Source organism: Crocodylus porosus, unplaced genomic scaffold (assembly GCF_001723895.1).
Source record: "Crocodylus porosus isolate Cpor-Errol unplaced genomic scaffold, CroPor_comp1, whole genome shotgun sequence".
NCBI lineage: Eukaryota > Metazoa > Chordata > Crocodylia > Crocodylidae > Crocodylus > Crocodylus porosus.
The window spans coordinates 56376096-56391644 of NW_017728886.1; the positions used below are offsets into that span (position 1 = coordinate 56376096).

At 44.8% G+C, this 15549-nt stretch overlaps 1 protein-coding gene across 1 annotated transcript in view; it reads left to right on the forward strand.

The window, feature by feature from the left end:
• The window catches only part of DNAH11 (dynein axonemal heavy chain 11), a 270897-nt gene that overhangs the window by 26641 nt on the left and 228707 nt on the right, over window positions 1–15549 (forward strand). The window contains exons 7-8 of the mRNA XM_019534456.1: window positions 701–934; window positions 2283–2450. Coding sequence (XP_019390001.1) covers window positions 701–934; window positions 2283–2450 — 402 coding nt within the window. The remainder of the gene's footprint in view (window positions 1–700; window positions 935–2282; window positions 2451–15549) is intronic.

Here is a 15549-nt window from a genome sequence, read left to right on the forward strand (position 1 = left end):
CTGGAGACAGATGCTGGGCATGGAAAACTTTGGCATGGGAAATTAAAGCTTTAAAAAATGATAAGCAACCAAGAGTTTAAACGTTCCAAGTAACAATATGTTATAATGGAAAACATTAATGCATCTTCACCAGAAATAGCACTATCAGTAGTATCCATAATTGTTTCTATATGTTTTTATGTGGCTATGTCTGGTATTCCCTTCAGGTTACCACACAGTGTTTTGAAGGCCCTTTGCAAACAAAGTTTCATTAATTTAGAAAATAAGAAAGCATCAGTGTTTGTATTCTACAGTTTGAAGAAGGTCCTCATCTCCAAGCTTATAGATGATAGAGATTAGCAATAAAATGAAAAATCCATCTCTAACTTATTTTTTCCAAAGTCTTGTCAATCTGTTATGACTTTCACTATGAACAACACTTTGTACAGTCACTATTCAGAAAGATAGCCTAATAACTTTGAATTTCATTCATTCATTCTATGATGTTTGGAGACATGTTCCATTACTACAGATTGATTTAATATTTTAAAATCATTTAAAGGTAAGAGTTATAATCCAGTGTAATAAAATAAGGTAGAATTTTAGGCAGAAAACTTTTAATAAAGCAAAGAAGGTGAGAAGTGTGTTTTGACTGAAGTCATCACCAGTTTTGAAAAACACTGACTTTCTGTTTCTTCTGTGATTTTTAATTAAATCCTAGGCTAGAGCATATCTCTCACCAGAAGATCTTTTGAAAGGAGAAGCTGAAGAAGCATTGGAACATGTACAAATAGCTATAAATAATGTAAAGAGTTTCAAGAATTCATTTGTTAGCCACAGAAAAAAGTTGGAAAGTTATTTCACCAATGGAAAGGAATTTAAACCATGGGATTTCCAGTCGAAGATGGTGTTTGCCAGATTTGACATGTTTCTCAACCGCTTAGTTAAAATTGAGGTATTATTTACAATTTGACACAGCCAAATTTCAAGTATTTTAGAATGTCTGAGAAATATGGGGCTAGATCCAATAAATGACTTAAGGATCTAAAAGTAAGTGGATCCTGGACCCTGGGGTGGAATCCAGAAACCAGAGCTGGGTACCTAGGCGCTCCCTCTTCAGTCCATGGGGACCATGAGTGACTGGTGCCTCCTGAATACTGATGCTGTCGGGGACCACCAGCCCTACCGACAGCATCAGTGTCGGCCGTCGGGGGCACGTGCACCCCAGCGCACGCCTTACCAGTCACCCATGATGGGGAGTTCAGAATGGTGATCCAAATAAAGAAGAGCAAGGAGCCACTGAGAGCTACCCAATAGGTAATATTAGGAAGAAAGGAATGTCTATAACCCTGCCAAAGCTGTGATGCTTGATTGCTGCCCTGGATCAAGCACCTGTCTAGACACTTGCGATCTACAATACAGAATCTTCTCTTGAGTGTGGGTCCCTACAACTCTTTGCGAACTGTGCTACAACTTAGTTTTCAGTATTCTTAAAACTTTTTTTTTCTTTTAAAACTTTTCTCTTATGATGATACCCACTTTTTTTATACCATCTGTCTTCCTCTTGAAGTTGCTTCACCGTACAGAAAGGAATTCAGTATTCATGAGAGGTGACTGGTAAGTGAAAGTGCCTCAGAAGTTAGGTGACAATAGACCATGGGTTTTTTGGATCACAATTTTTGACCGAGGCACCTAAATTCTATCGCAGCCCTTTATTGGACCTACACTTTGGTTCTTTTATCTCTTAACATAGTAGGTGGGTCTTTAATAATATATTCAGAAACAGTTACTTTAATCTCTCTGGGTCAAGAGACAGTGTTATGTGAATGTAGAAAACATACATTTAATTTGGCACAGATTTTGAAGGTTATACTAGGTTCAGCCTTACTTATTTAACTTTTATGTTTAATTTCATAGCAGCATTGTGAAAAGCAATCAATATATTATCAATTAATATATTTTAGTAGCATTAATTCTTTCTAAACTGGAAACAGACAATTTATACAAATATTTAACTTACATTAAATTTGTACAATTGTAATTTGCTCCTAATTCCTTTCTAAATTTGGAAATGAGACTGCAAGGGTGAACCCCATGTTCAGATGTAGTTATTTGCAGAAAACAGACCTCCTTTTTGCACATCAGCCACTCAGGTTAATGTAGATTTTAACTCTGTGTTTCTCTCTCCTTTTGCTTTGGTCAAAATGATTCAAACTAGGCAAACAAGTCTTAGATAACATGGTTTTTCTTTTGTTTCTGTCAGGGCATATCATTAATTATATTTTTCACTGATTGATTTTTAGAATATTTTTGTTAATATGTTGGAACTTCAAAAACTGGAAAAACTGGAGTTTGGTGGAGTCAAGGGAAAAATCTTAAGTGAACAAACCTGCAGGATGAATGAAGAGTTTATGGAAACCTGCAAAGTTTTCAGAGAAAGAACATATGATCCCACAGATTACAATAACCTGGTAAGATTGCACTGGTGTTTCTTAATATTTTCTGAGGATACCTGTCAATAAATGCAGTAAGTGTGAATGAGGAATTCACAGCATAGAATGTAGCCTGACCTACTGAAGTTAGGAGCACAGCATCCCATCTAACTTCAGCATTTCTTGCTGGTCTAGTGCCTGTCTTCTTCAGAAAAGGATTTTAAATGTTTTCTTTTGGCAGTCTAGTTGAATTGTTTGGAAACTTTTCTATGTAAATGGAACCTATCATGAACTATTCCAAATTTGAATGTAGGGCTTTTGAGATTTAAACAAATGAATACTATAATACAGTTCTTTGCTATCTACCATTCTGTTGTTGTTTACTTCTTATAATTAGCTTTGCTACAATCTTATTTCTAAAGTTTTTTAAGATATACCTCATTGACTGCTTGCAGATGTGGGAAAAAAATGGTGCTTTACTTTAAGCTTGGCAAGCTTGGCATGCTTCTGTGTCAAGCCCAGCACATGTCTAGAAGAGGCACCACGTTTCTCGGACCAGGCTCTCCCAACATCTGTAGAAATCAGGCACTTTAGTAGGGCTTTTCTGGTGCTTTTATCTAACAGCTGATTTAATCAACTATTAGGTAAAAGCACAAAAAAGCCCTGCTCATGCACCCAGTCTATACAGACACTATGGAGTTAGGTTGAAATAACGTGCTGCTGCTTCTGGTAGAGTGTGGGGGTTTTTATTTTGTTTTGTTTTCATGTCTGTCAGCAGCCATTATCAGTTTCAGTATGTTTTGGACATGAGTAATAAACTGTAACTTCAAATATTGGAAAGATGGGGTACAATATATTTGTAAAGCATTATCTAGCGTATCATGTTGCCTGACAATAATATTTAGCATTTTATAATATATTCACTAAAACTATTTGGATATTTAAAATGTGATTTAAAATCATGATTTTTCTATATTATGGTTAATGCTTTTAGCAGCTTCTTTTATTCATTTGAAGATTTCAATATTGATTCGTTAACTTTTTATAATTAAATCTTGAAAAACAAATTTTTGGTTTTAAAGGATTCTGTCTACTTCTGCAATGATTCATCAAATGAAACTAGTATGTAATCAAGGAGGCTAGTGGCATTTTGAAAGAATTAAGTGTATAATGTTAAGAAATGCTGAAAGCATATGTTTTTATGGGTTTCCCATTTTAATGGCATTTTAATGTTGGTTTCCATACAAGGGCTAGTTATTATTGGGGGGTGTGAAACGGGTCATATTCGGTTTGGATTCGGCCCAAATCAGGGACAGAGATTCAGTTAGTTGATTCAGATCATTGTCCCTGATTCGATTTGGCCAAATCCAAACCTGAAGATTTGATGAGAATCATCGATTCAGACATAGACACGGTTTACAATTTTTTTTTTTCTACCTACCTCAACGTACTAGGCATGGCTTGTGAATGCTGTGATGGTTAGGCAGATGAAGCGTCCCACAGGAGCATGAGGGGGGCCCCCACGTGTGCTTGGTGGTGGACCCAGAAGTGGACTGGAAGTGCTTCTGACCCACTTCCAGGTCTGCTGCTGAGTATGCTGGAGGAGCCCCCCATGCTTCTATGGGATGCTTCATCCATGCCACCATCGCAACGTTCACAAGACCCTGCTATGTTAAGGTATTGTGCCCGCCTAGCCTCAAACGCCAGGTCACACGTGGCTTTGGCCCAGATGTTCACTGGTGTTTGCCTCACCATCCCTGGTGGTCCGTCATAGATATTTGCTTCTGGTGTGGTCTTTCCCTATCTCGCCTGCTATGACTTTGAATATTATTTCAGTGGTGGGTCCAGCCACTGAAGGTCTCTCAATGGCAGAACATCTATCTAGCAGTCTTCTGTGAGGCTCCACCTCCCCCCCACCTCACCCTTACACCGAGCCTTGACGAGTCACAGCTGTTCTCCTGGCCAAGCTCTTGACCGTTGAGCCCCTGATTACTTTCGCTGGGGCAGTCCTCCCTGCCAACGTAAACAGCCTGTGGTACCCTACCCAGGTTGTGAGGCCGCTGCCCTTTTCCTAAGTCTAAAAACCAGCTCCAAGGCTTAAGTAGTAATCAGGCTTCACAAGCTCTGACTCTCAACCCCTCCACCTGTGGGAAATGCAAAATACCAAAGAAAATCACTGATACACTCTGGAGGGCCCAGCTGCCCCTTGACCAGGCTCCCTCTGCCTAGTCACTAACAACCCGCCCTTGACACTCTAGGTCGGGGCTAGGCCCTATATATGATCGGGGTGACCGGCAGACTCCACCGTAATTCTTCTTCCTCATTGCCCAGCCTTTTGTCTCTTCAGACCACCTGTGATCCTCTGGTCGATGCTGGTCCCCTTGTCACCTGCTGGATTGGCACTATGCCGCCAAAGGCCATGTCCCGCAGCCCTTTGTGCTGCCCTTGTCTATCGTGTTCTACCTGGTGCACCTCTTTGGCTCTCCTGGTGCCGGGACTTGCATTGGCCTCTCCAGCCCCTTGGCTGTAGCCACTGGCTTCGGGTCTTTCTGTGTCCCTCTGCCCTCTTCCCCAGGTTTCTGGCGTGAGGAGCTGCCTCCGGCTCACGGCTCCTTCCACTACAGCTAGCAGTCTCTGGCTTGCTGCAGGCACCGAGGCATCCTTCCCTGCCAGGGAAAGCAGCTTCTGGCTCCTTTTGCTCCCACAGGAGCTGCAGGAAGACACCTCCTGCTGGTGCCCTTGCTGGCACTGATCTGCCCCCCCTCCTCATTGCCAGTGGCTCATTTTATTTCCGCTGGCCAGCCTCAGCTACATAAAGACACGGCTGATGAGCTGTGTGGGTTCCTCTGCATGCTCTGCTGCAGTTGAGTATCTTTCTTTATTATTACTTATTTTTCTTTCCTCTCTGGGGGTTCCTGACCCTGGGGCTCCCCCCTGGTATTTTGGGGTCCTCCCCTGTGACAGGTATGTAGAAAAAACATTTAAAGCTGTGTCTATGGCCAAATCACCGAATCTTTCCAAATTGATTTCGAGAGATAAAAGGGCCTCCTGATTCAATTTGGATTTGGAGATTCGGCCACCGAATCGGGCTGAATCTCTGCTGAATTGAATTAGGGATCGAAGCTTCCTATAGCCCTACTAGTTGTATTATCAGTAGGAAAGTGCCAAATCTTGAATTCCCATAAATCAAGCATAAGGTCCAGTATCTTACATTCACAATGCCCTATGCGAAGCAGAATAAATAATGAATGCATATTCAAATGAAAAAGACTTGCGAATTAATTCCCCATGTCTTTTATTTTAAAGAAAATATAAAATGACTCGAATATAATTTGGATTAGTCACTAATAAGTGGTTATTCTGACTTAAGAAGAGTTGATATTGGAAAAGAGTGAATTTTCTTTGTGTTGATTGGTATTTTATGTATACTTGTGGAACTTGAACAACTTTATGTAAGGAATTTGTTAATATAAGATAATTCTTATAACATGGTTTCTCAAAAACACTGATTTGACTTTATTGGATTTACTGATAGTGAAATCCTAGAGCAGTGGTTCTAAATTTTGAGGCACCCCTCACTGGACTCAAGGCACCCTCTGTGCCTTGTGAATTGAGCAACATCCCATTTTAAACTAGCTTATTTAGTAGAGTGGTTCCTTCCTTGCAGAGAGACTGGGCAATGGGGGTGGATCACCCTGATTGAGAATCACTGTCCAAGAGCCATTGGAGTTTATGGAACAGCTGCTACTGGTTGCAGTAGGGTTAGGATTTTATTTTGAGTAGTTTAATTTCACAAGTGAAAAATACAGGGGGAGGTGGAGTTGTTAAAAAAAAGAACAAAAACAACAGCAACAACATCACCCCAACAAATCTATTTGCCATCTGAAAATTACGGTAAATTCTGACTTTCTCTTGTATCAATAACAGTAACGAAAAGACTGCAAGCCAGATTACACCTTCATCTATACCTGGGAATCTTCTTTGTCTTTATGACACCTGTACAACCCACTGCCTGTATTCGGTTGGTAAAGGTGGAAATAATTGAAACTTAGGCTTTCTGTCTTCTAACTGTGGTGGAACTGCAGGACTTTCAGTAGTAAAAATAATAGCAGATGATTTTTATCAAAACATTAAGCAGATGGAAGTCAGAGTGCACCCAGGGAGCACATCTTTGGGGTAAGAAGTTGTCTTTTTTACCAGATGCATTTTGGACAGAAGCAAAAACTACATTTATTTATATAATCTTAATAACGCAGGAAGGACCAAAAACAAAAGGCAAAAATCACTATAGTACCAATGGGGATATCTGAACACGTTAGGTTTCTGAAATTATAAAAATGTTGTGAACGTGATCTTGTCATTTGTCCTTCGCAAGCAAAGATGGCCACATCCAGCGGGGTGGGGGGCATCTTGGAGGGAGAGAAGGGGCACAGGGAAAGCAGATGGAGGCCCCCACAGTGAGGGAGGGAGTGGGGCTGGGGCAAGGGCAGGTGCTGCCTAGCTGTGGTAGGACAGGATGTGGGGTGGAGCCAAGGGTGGCTTGTCCAGTGGGTGTAGGGAGTGGGAGGCAGTTTCCCACCACTTTGTGCCTCTTTAGGGAAGCATGGGGGGCATGTGACCCCTGGATTTGTGCATGAGGCAAGGGTGGCCTGTAGGCGTGGGGGTTTTGCTGAGGCTGTGCTCAAGGTGGGTGGCAGTGGGACTGAGAGGGGTGGCTACATCAAATTTAGGGTGTCTATAGCCTATCCCATAGGCCCCCTCCCAGTGCTGCTGCTGTCCACCCTGCCCTGGCCCAGCCCTCCCCCATTGGGAAGAGGCTGGCACAGCCCCTGGCTCCAAGCCTGTTGTGGGCAGCCGACCTTCACCCTGCACACAAATCTGGGGGACAGATGGCCTCTATATCTCCCCCAGGGGGGTGTGCACAGTGGTGGGAAGCTGCCCCCCAACCCCGGATGAGCTGCCCGCAGCTCTGTCCTGTGCCCTGCCCCACCCCAGCTGGGTAGTACTTGTCCCTGCTCCAGCCCCACTCCCTCCCTCACTGTGGGAGCCTCAATCTGCCACCCCCCGCCTCTTCCTTCCCAGAGACTTATCTGCTGGACATTGCTCTCCAAGCTTCCTGGCTGCATTCCTGACTGCATGTATTCGTGAGATTGTGTGCATACATGTGGCATTTATTGGTGACATTATCAGTTACAGGAGCCAAAAAAGGTTGGTTGCTAATACTGTCAACTTTCTTTTATCAGTCCCTGTATGATATGGACCGATATATTGGTGCATATCTCGAACTAATGTACCATTAAGTTCAGGACAGGGGATATGGCTAGAGCAGTTCTGCATTTTGATGACCTCCTTGCTGCAGTCTGGTTACAAGTCCATATTGTCCCACACTCCCTGGGCTTCACTGTATGTAATCTTTAACTCATATTTTAAATTCTCCTGTTAAAATGTGGCCTAAGTGTTGCTAGTATGATATTATGAATAAATATAAAAAAAACTTAAGTGAATAAGACACTGGTTTAATAGAAGTTCTAATCCATCATTTAAAACGCAGCTAGCATCATTTCAGGCAAAATATAGCTTGCCAGTTATTATACATTATCAATTGTTAGGTCACTGATTTAAAGACTGACTGACGTGTGACAAAAAGAAACTTTATAGTTCATCTTAGAACACTAGCTCTATATGTAAAGCCTATTGAGATTTCTGTTTATTGCCAGCTAAAGCATACTTAACAAGTATTAGCTTTCCCTTTTATGGTGAGCATGCTTATTTATGTATGCAGGCATGGTGTTGATGGAAGAAGTGAAAAAGTAATACCAAGTACCAATTAATGTACTGTTTTTCCTGTCATCACTAAAAGATTATTTTTATTCAGGTTTTCAAAAGCTATTTACCTTTGTTTTTTTTTAATCCTAACCAGAAGCTTTACTAAACAATAGCTGTCAACATAAAGCTAATTTGTTTGTCAGAAACTTCAAGGTTCTCACTATTCAGTATACAATATATGCATTGTGTGAAGCTATTTCTTAGAAAATGTTTTACAAGCGTCTCAATATATAAAGTGCCCTACGTGGTTACTTAATATACAAATGAAAATATTTGAAATTCCAGAAATGACTTCAAACGGCGATCAGTTTTGTAACACAAGTAATGAGTCTGATCTTGACAAAAACTAAAAAAGAATTAGAGTACAAATCTGGGTGCTCAGTCTGAGAATCTTGAATGGATTTTCGGTGGGTGAAATATGTGTACGTGAGGATATGCCACATCTCTTTAGCAAACCATGTATGAGTTTTTCTTTAATTGATTAGATGTGGAAAAATTCATCTAGTTTTTCTCTCACATGTTATGAACTCATTTATATATTTTTCTCAACTGTTGGGTGGATGATTTGAAATATTCTTTCCTAAAAATGTCAGATTTCATTTCACATCTACCTTTTCCTTCCCACATTTATTTTCTTATAGGTTTACTTACAGTATATGCCCCTGCCAAATAGGCCTTACTGGAATTAATTTAGCTCTCACTGGTCACTGATAGTGAATATTTGTGAGACTTAATCAAATTATCGTTTGTATATAATGTAAATATGTGTGAAAAATGCTGCATGTGTAACTTATTTTTGGCTTTGACCAGGTTTTCATCTAAGTGTAGTTTTAGAGAACAGATTCTTAGCAGAGGTATTGGAATTGTCTTCTGTGCATTTCCAACCTGTTGCAGAATGAGAACATGTTTGTGTTAATAGTTTTTGTCCTCTTCAGTTGCATCTTGCAGAGTTATGCAGATCTGAATGTGCTTCTGCATCGTGGTCACACAAATTTTAGTCAGATTGCATCCTTTTGAAGTTGACAAGAAGTTGGTCACATGTATCTAGGAGGGCATGGCATTAGCATTGTGGCTTTGGCTTTTATTTAAAAATAAAAGTTGATAGCCAGTCATTTACCCAGGTTTTATTCACCCAGTAAGCATAGCTAGCCTGGCATGGTAGTGAACATAGGGGTTAAGTACAGACAGTCAGAAAGCCTGAGGCTGTATCAATTCAGCCTTTGCATGTTAGTCTAAGTTGCAGAAATTAAACTGAGAAAAAACTGGACACACATTTACTTTTAATTCAGGGAATGCAACCACATGACTGCAGTGGCTCAGGGCAGAAGTTGAGGGGCGCTAGAGCATGGCTCTCGGACATGCAGCCAGCATGGGCTGTGTGTTTTGCTTCCTTTTTCTGCTGCCCCCAAGGTCTCTGGGATTTGCAGTCCAGAATCACAGCAGCAGGGCTCTCCAGGGTTGCTCATCAATTTCTCTTCCTGCTTTCAGGTGCCTCTAGGATTTGTAGTCCACAGTCTGTCCCCCACCCCGCAACCCTTTTCAGGTGGAGCAGACAGCACAGCACAGTCCAGCCCAGGGCTCGAAAGCATGCTGGGGTGCTGGGGGACTGATTTAACTCGAAGCAGGAAGGGTTTCATAAACCAGTTTGAACCAAATCAGTTAAATCTGATACTACATTTAACCAGATTTATCTTAAACCAGATTCAGCCATTTTGCAGCTGGTTTATGTGCACTGAGATTCTGGTCTCTTATAGGTTTAAACCAGTTTCTGAGTGATGACTTAAACCAGTTTGTGTGTAACTTTTGCCCCTAGCCATTGCGGAGCATGCCACAGTTCCATAACTTTAAGCCTACCGCTAGAACATAGAATTGAAATAGATCCAGTAAGTCATTGACACTATGCTTTCACAGGCAACCACATCATACTTTTTTGTAAACTTATTGAGCTACTTCTTGGAAGCTGTTAGTATGTTTGACCCAATTACTCTGATTGATTAGAACAGGGGTTTTCAACCATTTTTAACAAGTTTACCCCTTCTGGTGGTGGCAGCTGGTTACAGAGAAAGTGTGGGGGGGTTGCACGCAATGGCCACTGCCACCACCCATCACACCATGCCACCACTGTGTGTCACTTTCCCACAGCCAGTTGCAAGCGTGCAGAGGTGAATTAAGGTGTACTGGGGCCCTGGGTGAACACATCATTGGAGATCCCCTGTTCCCGTGGGAGCTGGGCTGTTGGGGGAGAGGGAGGCTTCCCCTCCTGGTGCTGGCGGGGGAGGAGGCTGGGTTGACCCTGTCAGACTGGGGGTGGGTGGGGCACATGCTTGCCTCTTCTCCCTGCTTCCCGCCCCCCTCCCCTGCTGTGGCCAAACACACACACACACACACACACACACTCAAAGATGGACACACAGAGATGCATACTCATGCGCCCGCACAGACATGCCCAAGTACACAGAAATGTATGCAGACACATGTGCATGCACACACACACATGCCAAGATGCGTGCGCGCACGCGCGCACACACACACACACACACACACACGCACAGATGCACACATACATACACAGACAGAAGTAGATGTGCATACACATGTACACATGCACACACCCAGCCACATACTTTCCCCACATAAGACCTCCCCCTTCCCCCACTTGATCACTGTGGGGCATCCCCCTCTCTGCCCCACCCCCCCACAAGCTGGCCCTGGCTCTGTCTCATTCCTGCCTGGCCTGTTACACTGACCTGCAGGCATTGCTGCCTGGCTGAGTCTCCACGGCCACACACATGTAGGGGGTCGGTCCGGGTCAGGCCAGGAGCACTGTACCATGCCTCTACAGCTGGGTGGCAGCACTAGGAGGGGGGCCTACAGGGGTTCAAAGTGAATTTGGGGGGGCTATAGCCCCCTAGGCCCCCCCCAGTGCTACTGGCTGCCTGCAGAGGCTCAGCGTGGCACTCCCAGCCGAGCCCCCGAGCCCCCAGGCTCAGCACTGTGCAGCACTCCTGGCTGGCCCAGCTCCAGCCCTGCTCCCCCAGTCCCATTGGGGAGGGGCCTCACTCTTGTCTGCAGGGAAACAAATGTGAAATTAAGATTTTAAACTAAGCGCCATTTTCATCTCCCTGCTGGGAGACAAAAATGCGCCAATTTTAAAACCCCGCTTTTGTTTCCTTCTTAATGAGTTATCCAGGGCCTCAAATTGGATAACTCCTAGGGTTGTGCCCAGCTGGGCTGTGGATCAATCCGCCTATGCACATGCAGCTCCACAGGCTGCTGATGGGCCTCGCACCCAGCCAATTGTCCACTGGCTGTGGGAAGGCGGCATGGGGTGGTGGATGGTGTCATGGGGTAGTGGATGGTGGCAGCAGCTGCTGCATGCAAGCTGCCTCTTCCCCCTCCCCACGTTGGGCCAGCAGAAGGGCACCGCTGCTATCGCTCTCCTCCTCCCCCCATCCCTCCTTTTGGCAAGTGGCGGCATGGGGTTGTGGGTGTGAGCGCTCTGTCCCCACCAGCCCACACATACCCCCTAGGACCTTTCCAAGTATCCATAGGGGTACACGTACCCCCAGTTGACAGCCCCCGGATTAGAATGCTGGTCCAGAACCTCACTGCTCTAATTGCTAGGAATCCATTTCAGATTTTATGTTTGTCCTTGGTTGTATTCAATTGAATACATGGAAAATTCTATTTTATTCAGGACTACCTTACATCAAAGGTCTTCCTTGCCAGCTCTCCCAAATTGGTATCACAATCACATAGGGCAGGATTGATCTGGCAGACAAGTAGTTGATAGAAACTTTGCTATTGACTTCAGTGACATATTTTTTTCTAAAGCAGGGGTTGGCAATCCCCAGCACATGTGACAAGCACGGCACAAGAGGCCATTTTCCTCAGCATACCTTAGGGCCGGGGCTGGGAAGCAGCAGCTGTTTGCAACCTCCAGTCTGCAGTTGGCCCCGACTCTAGGTAGCTTCTGCCAGCCAGGAGCATGGGCTACTCCCAGCAGGTGGCTGGGAGGCTGCAAGCCCTGCTGCAAGAAGCCTGGGCACCATGGCTGGCAGCAGTTACCCCAGAGCCTGGACCGGCTGCAGCTGGGAGGCTACAGACAGCTGCTGCCTCCCCGGCCCAGCCCCAGTGGGCTCAGTGCTGGCACCTGCTGCCTTCCCGGAGCCCAGGGCTGTGAGATGGCTGGGGCTGGGGCAGAGAGGCAGCAGCTGGTTGTAGACTCCCAGCTGTAGCCGACCCAGGTTCTGGGTAGCTGCTGATAGCCATGGAGCCTGGGCTGTTCCCAGCGGGCAGCTGGGAGGATGGAAGCCCTGCTGAAAGCAGCCTGGGCTCCATGGATATCAACAGCTACCCAGAACCTGGGCCAGCTGCAGCGGGGAGGCTGCAAACAGGTGCTGTCTCCCAGCCCCAGCTGCCTCCCAGCCCCAACCCTGGGTTCTGGGGAAGCAGCAGGTGCTGGTGATGCTTCCTGCTGTGCTGTCCTCACCGCCACTTCTGCAAAGCAGCATGTGGGACCCGATGTGGCAGGGCACTGCAAGGGGTGTAGAAAGCTGCCTGCCACTCCAAGCTCCCCACTGCCCTGGCCACTCTTCCCCTGCAGGCAGGGGCAGCAGTGAGGGGCACAGAGTGGCAGACCCAGAGCGGCACCACACAAGGGCCACACAGGGAAGCTGCCTGCTGCTGCAAGCTCTGTGCTGCTGGGTCACACTTCCCCTGTGTGCAGGGGAGCAGCGTGGGCAGCACACAGGGTTGTGCCCCTCGCTGCTGCCCCTGCGTGCAGGGGAAAAGTGGCCAGGGCAGCGCGAAGCTCGGAGCAGTAGGCAGCTTTCTGCGCCCCCACACTGTGTCATGCCATGCCGGGTCCCACGCTGCTCTGGAGAAGCGGCAGCGAGGTCAGCACAGCAGGGAGCGTCACCAGCACCTGCTGCCTCACTTGAGCCTGAGCCTGAGCCCGAGGCTGGGACTGGGGCTGGGGCTGTGAGGCAGCTGGGCCAGGGAGGAGGCAGCTGTTTACAGCCTCTCATCTGCAACCAGCCCAGGTTCTGGGTAGCTGTTGATAGCCATGGAGCCTGGGCTGGGGGGCAGGGGCATGAGCAGAGCTGGGGGGCAAGGGGCAGCAGGGCTGGGGAGCAGGGGCTTTGGGTGGGGTCAGGGGGCAGCAGGGCTGGGAGGCAAGAGCTTTGGGTGAGGGGCAAGGGGCACAAGCAGGGCATCCTGCCACGTACCCCCTGCCCTCATTTTGTTTTTGTGGCATGTCGGCACTCCAGTATCTTCCAAGGTAGGCACTGTGGTTTTTTCCGGCACTCTTGCCAAAAAACATTGCCTACCCTTGCTCTAAAGAGTCAAGAGGCATGCTCTTTCTGGAGGATGTGTTGCAGTACACTCAGAATCTTTTTATGAACAATACTACTTAGCTGTTATCTTTGAGAGATTAAGGGAGTACTGTGATTTAGATAGCTGTCATGTAGGAAAGGAGTGCTATTCTGTTGCTTACTGTACAGTAGCTGTTGGCTCGTAAGTTATCTTAATTAAACATTATCGTATCTTTGCTTGCTTAGCTGATTTAAAAATTCATGTATTTAAATAGATTCAGCTAGATTCTGGTAGAGCTTCCCAACAAGTTTTAACATGTCTAACTTATCTCTTTGATTTAATCTTAAGTAAAATATGTTTTTATAGGCTAATGATATAGGAATGAAAGTAAGGAGTAATGTTACTTGGAACAGTTTCAAGATAAATTTGGAAATAATACATGTCCTTATCACCCCTCCTCAACAAAATACTGTTAAACAGTTCAGGGGTTTTTCCCCTTTTATTTGTACTATTAATGCCTTGTGTTTTTTCTTAGAGAATTATTAGTAAAATTGAGTTCCAGTTCAAATAATACAAATATATTCTTCATCCAGCTTGATTATAGTGGGTATTATTTGATAAGAACTAACAAAGAATGCTGTCAACATGCCTAAGAGATAGAATTTACTATTTATTTAACTTTAAATTCATTTAAATTAAAGAAAAACAATATTGTGCCAATCCAATAGAGCCTGAAGCCTACTCATTAGTTAGAACATTTTTACAAAAACAAACTGGCAAAAAACTTATTTAACAACACCTATTGAAATTTTTAACACAACAAAATTAATCCTTTATTTTTCTTCCCCTCTCCCCACTAAAAAGGACAGATTAATAATGTTGTGAGGTTAACAAACTAAGGTTACTCCAGACTTAGTGTAAGGTGGTGACTTCAGATGTTAGAGTAAAATGCCCAGCTGTTTAGCCACCTCCCATCAGAAGTCTCTAGCTCAATGTTTCTCAACCTTTTTAGACTCAAGGCAACCCTTGAAAAATGCTAGCTCTTAGTTTTCACTCATTTTGTGACTATGTAACAGATCACTTCTTCTGTTGAAAAGAATTTGGAAAGATGACAACAGGTTAGAATGTTTTTGATGCTGTGGATTCCTATTTGAAATTTCTGAGTTTATCCTGTGAATCAATGATGTGCAGGTGTTTGCACACCTAAGGTCCCTGACAGATGTTCAGATAAAGGTACGATAGGCCCTAAATTGTGCTCCATACAGTTACACCTCCTGCCATGCCACATGTGCATGGCAGGAGGTATGATTGTATGATTCAGGCTTAGGTCCAATCATGCCTTATTGCTGGTATAGGGGGAGCGCCGGACTGCAATCCTAAACTCCCCCTGCACCAGCAAGTAGCAAGCTCCTGCAGCTGGGAGTCCAGCAGTTGATGGGGCTTCAGGTCTGGAGATCACCCCATGTATTGGTGTGTTGTATAGTGTTTCCCTATGGCTGGGTATCCCATCAACTGACAGAGGCTCCCAGACACAGGGAAGCACCTGGCCAAGCATTCAGTTAATTACATGATAAGAGTAAGCCACAAAGTAATTACATGTTTTTTGTAGAATAACTTTGTGCCTTATTTCTTGTTTTAACACACCATTAACTCATCGCATGCATGCCTGGGTCACAGTTTAAGACATGATTAGCAGGTTAATCCTGGTTAATCGCACCTGAATGCAGGGGCAGGCAATTATTTTGGGCAGAGGGCTGCTTACTGAGTTTCGGAAAGCCATTGAGGGCCGCATGATAGGCAGCCCAGGTCAGATTAATATTAATTTTCTAAATTTTTTAGGGGCCCCGTGGGCCAGATAGAATGTCATAGAATCATAGAAGTAGGGTCGGAAGGGACCTTGTAGATCTTCAAGTCTGACCCCCTGCCTGGGCAGGAGAAGAAACTGAGCTCAAATGATCCCAGCTAGGTAGGCATCAAGCCTTCTCTTAAAGAC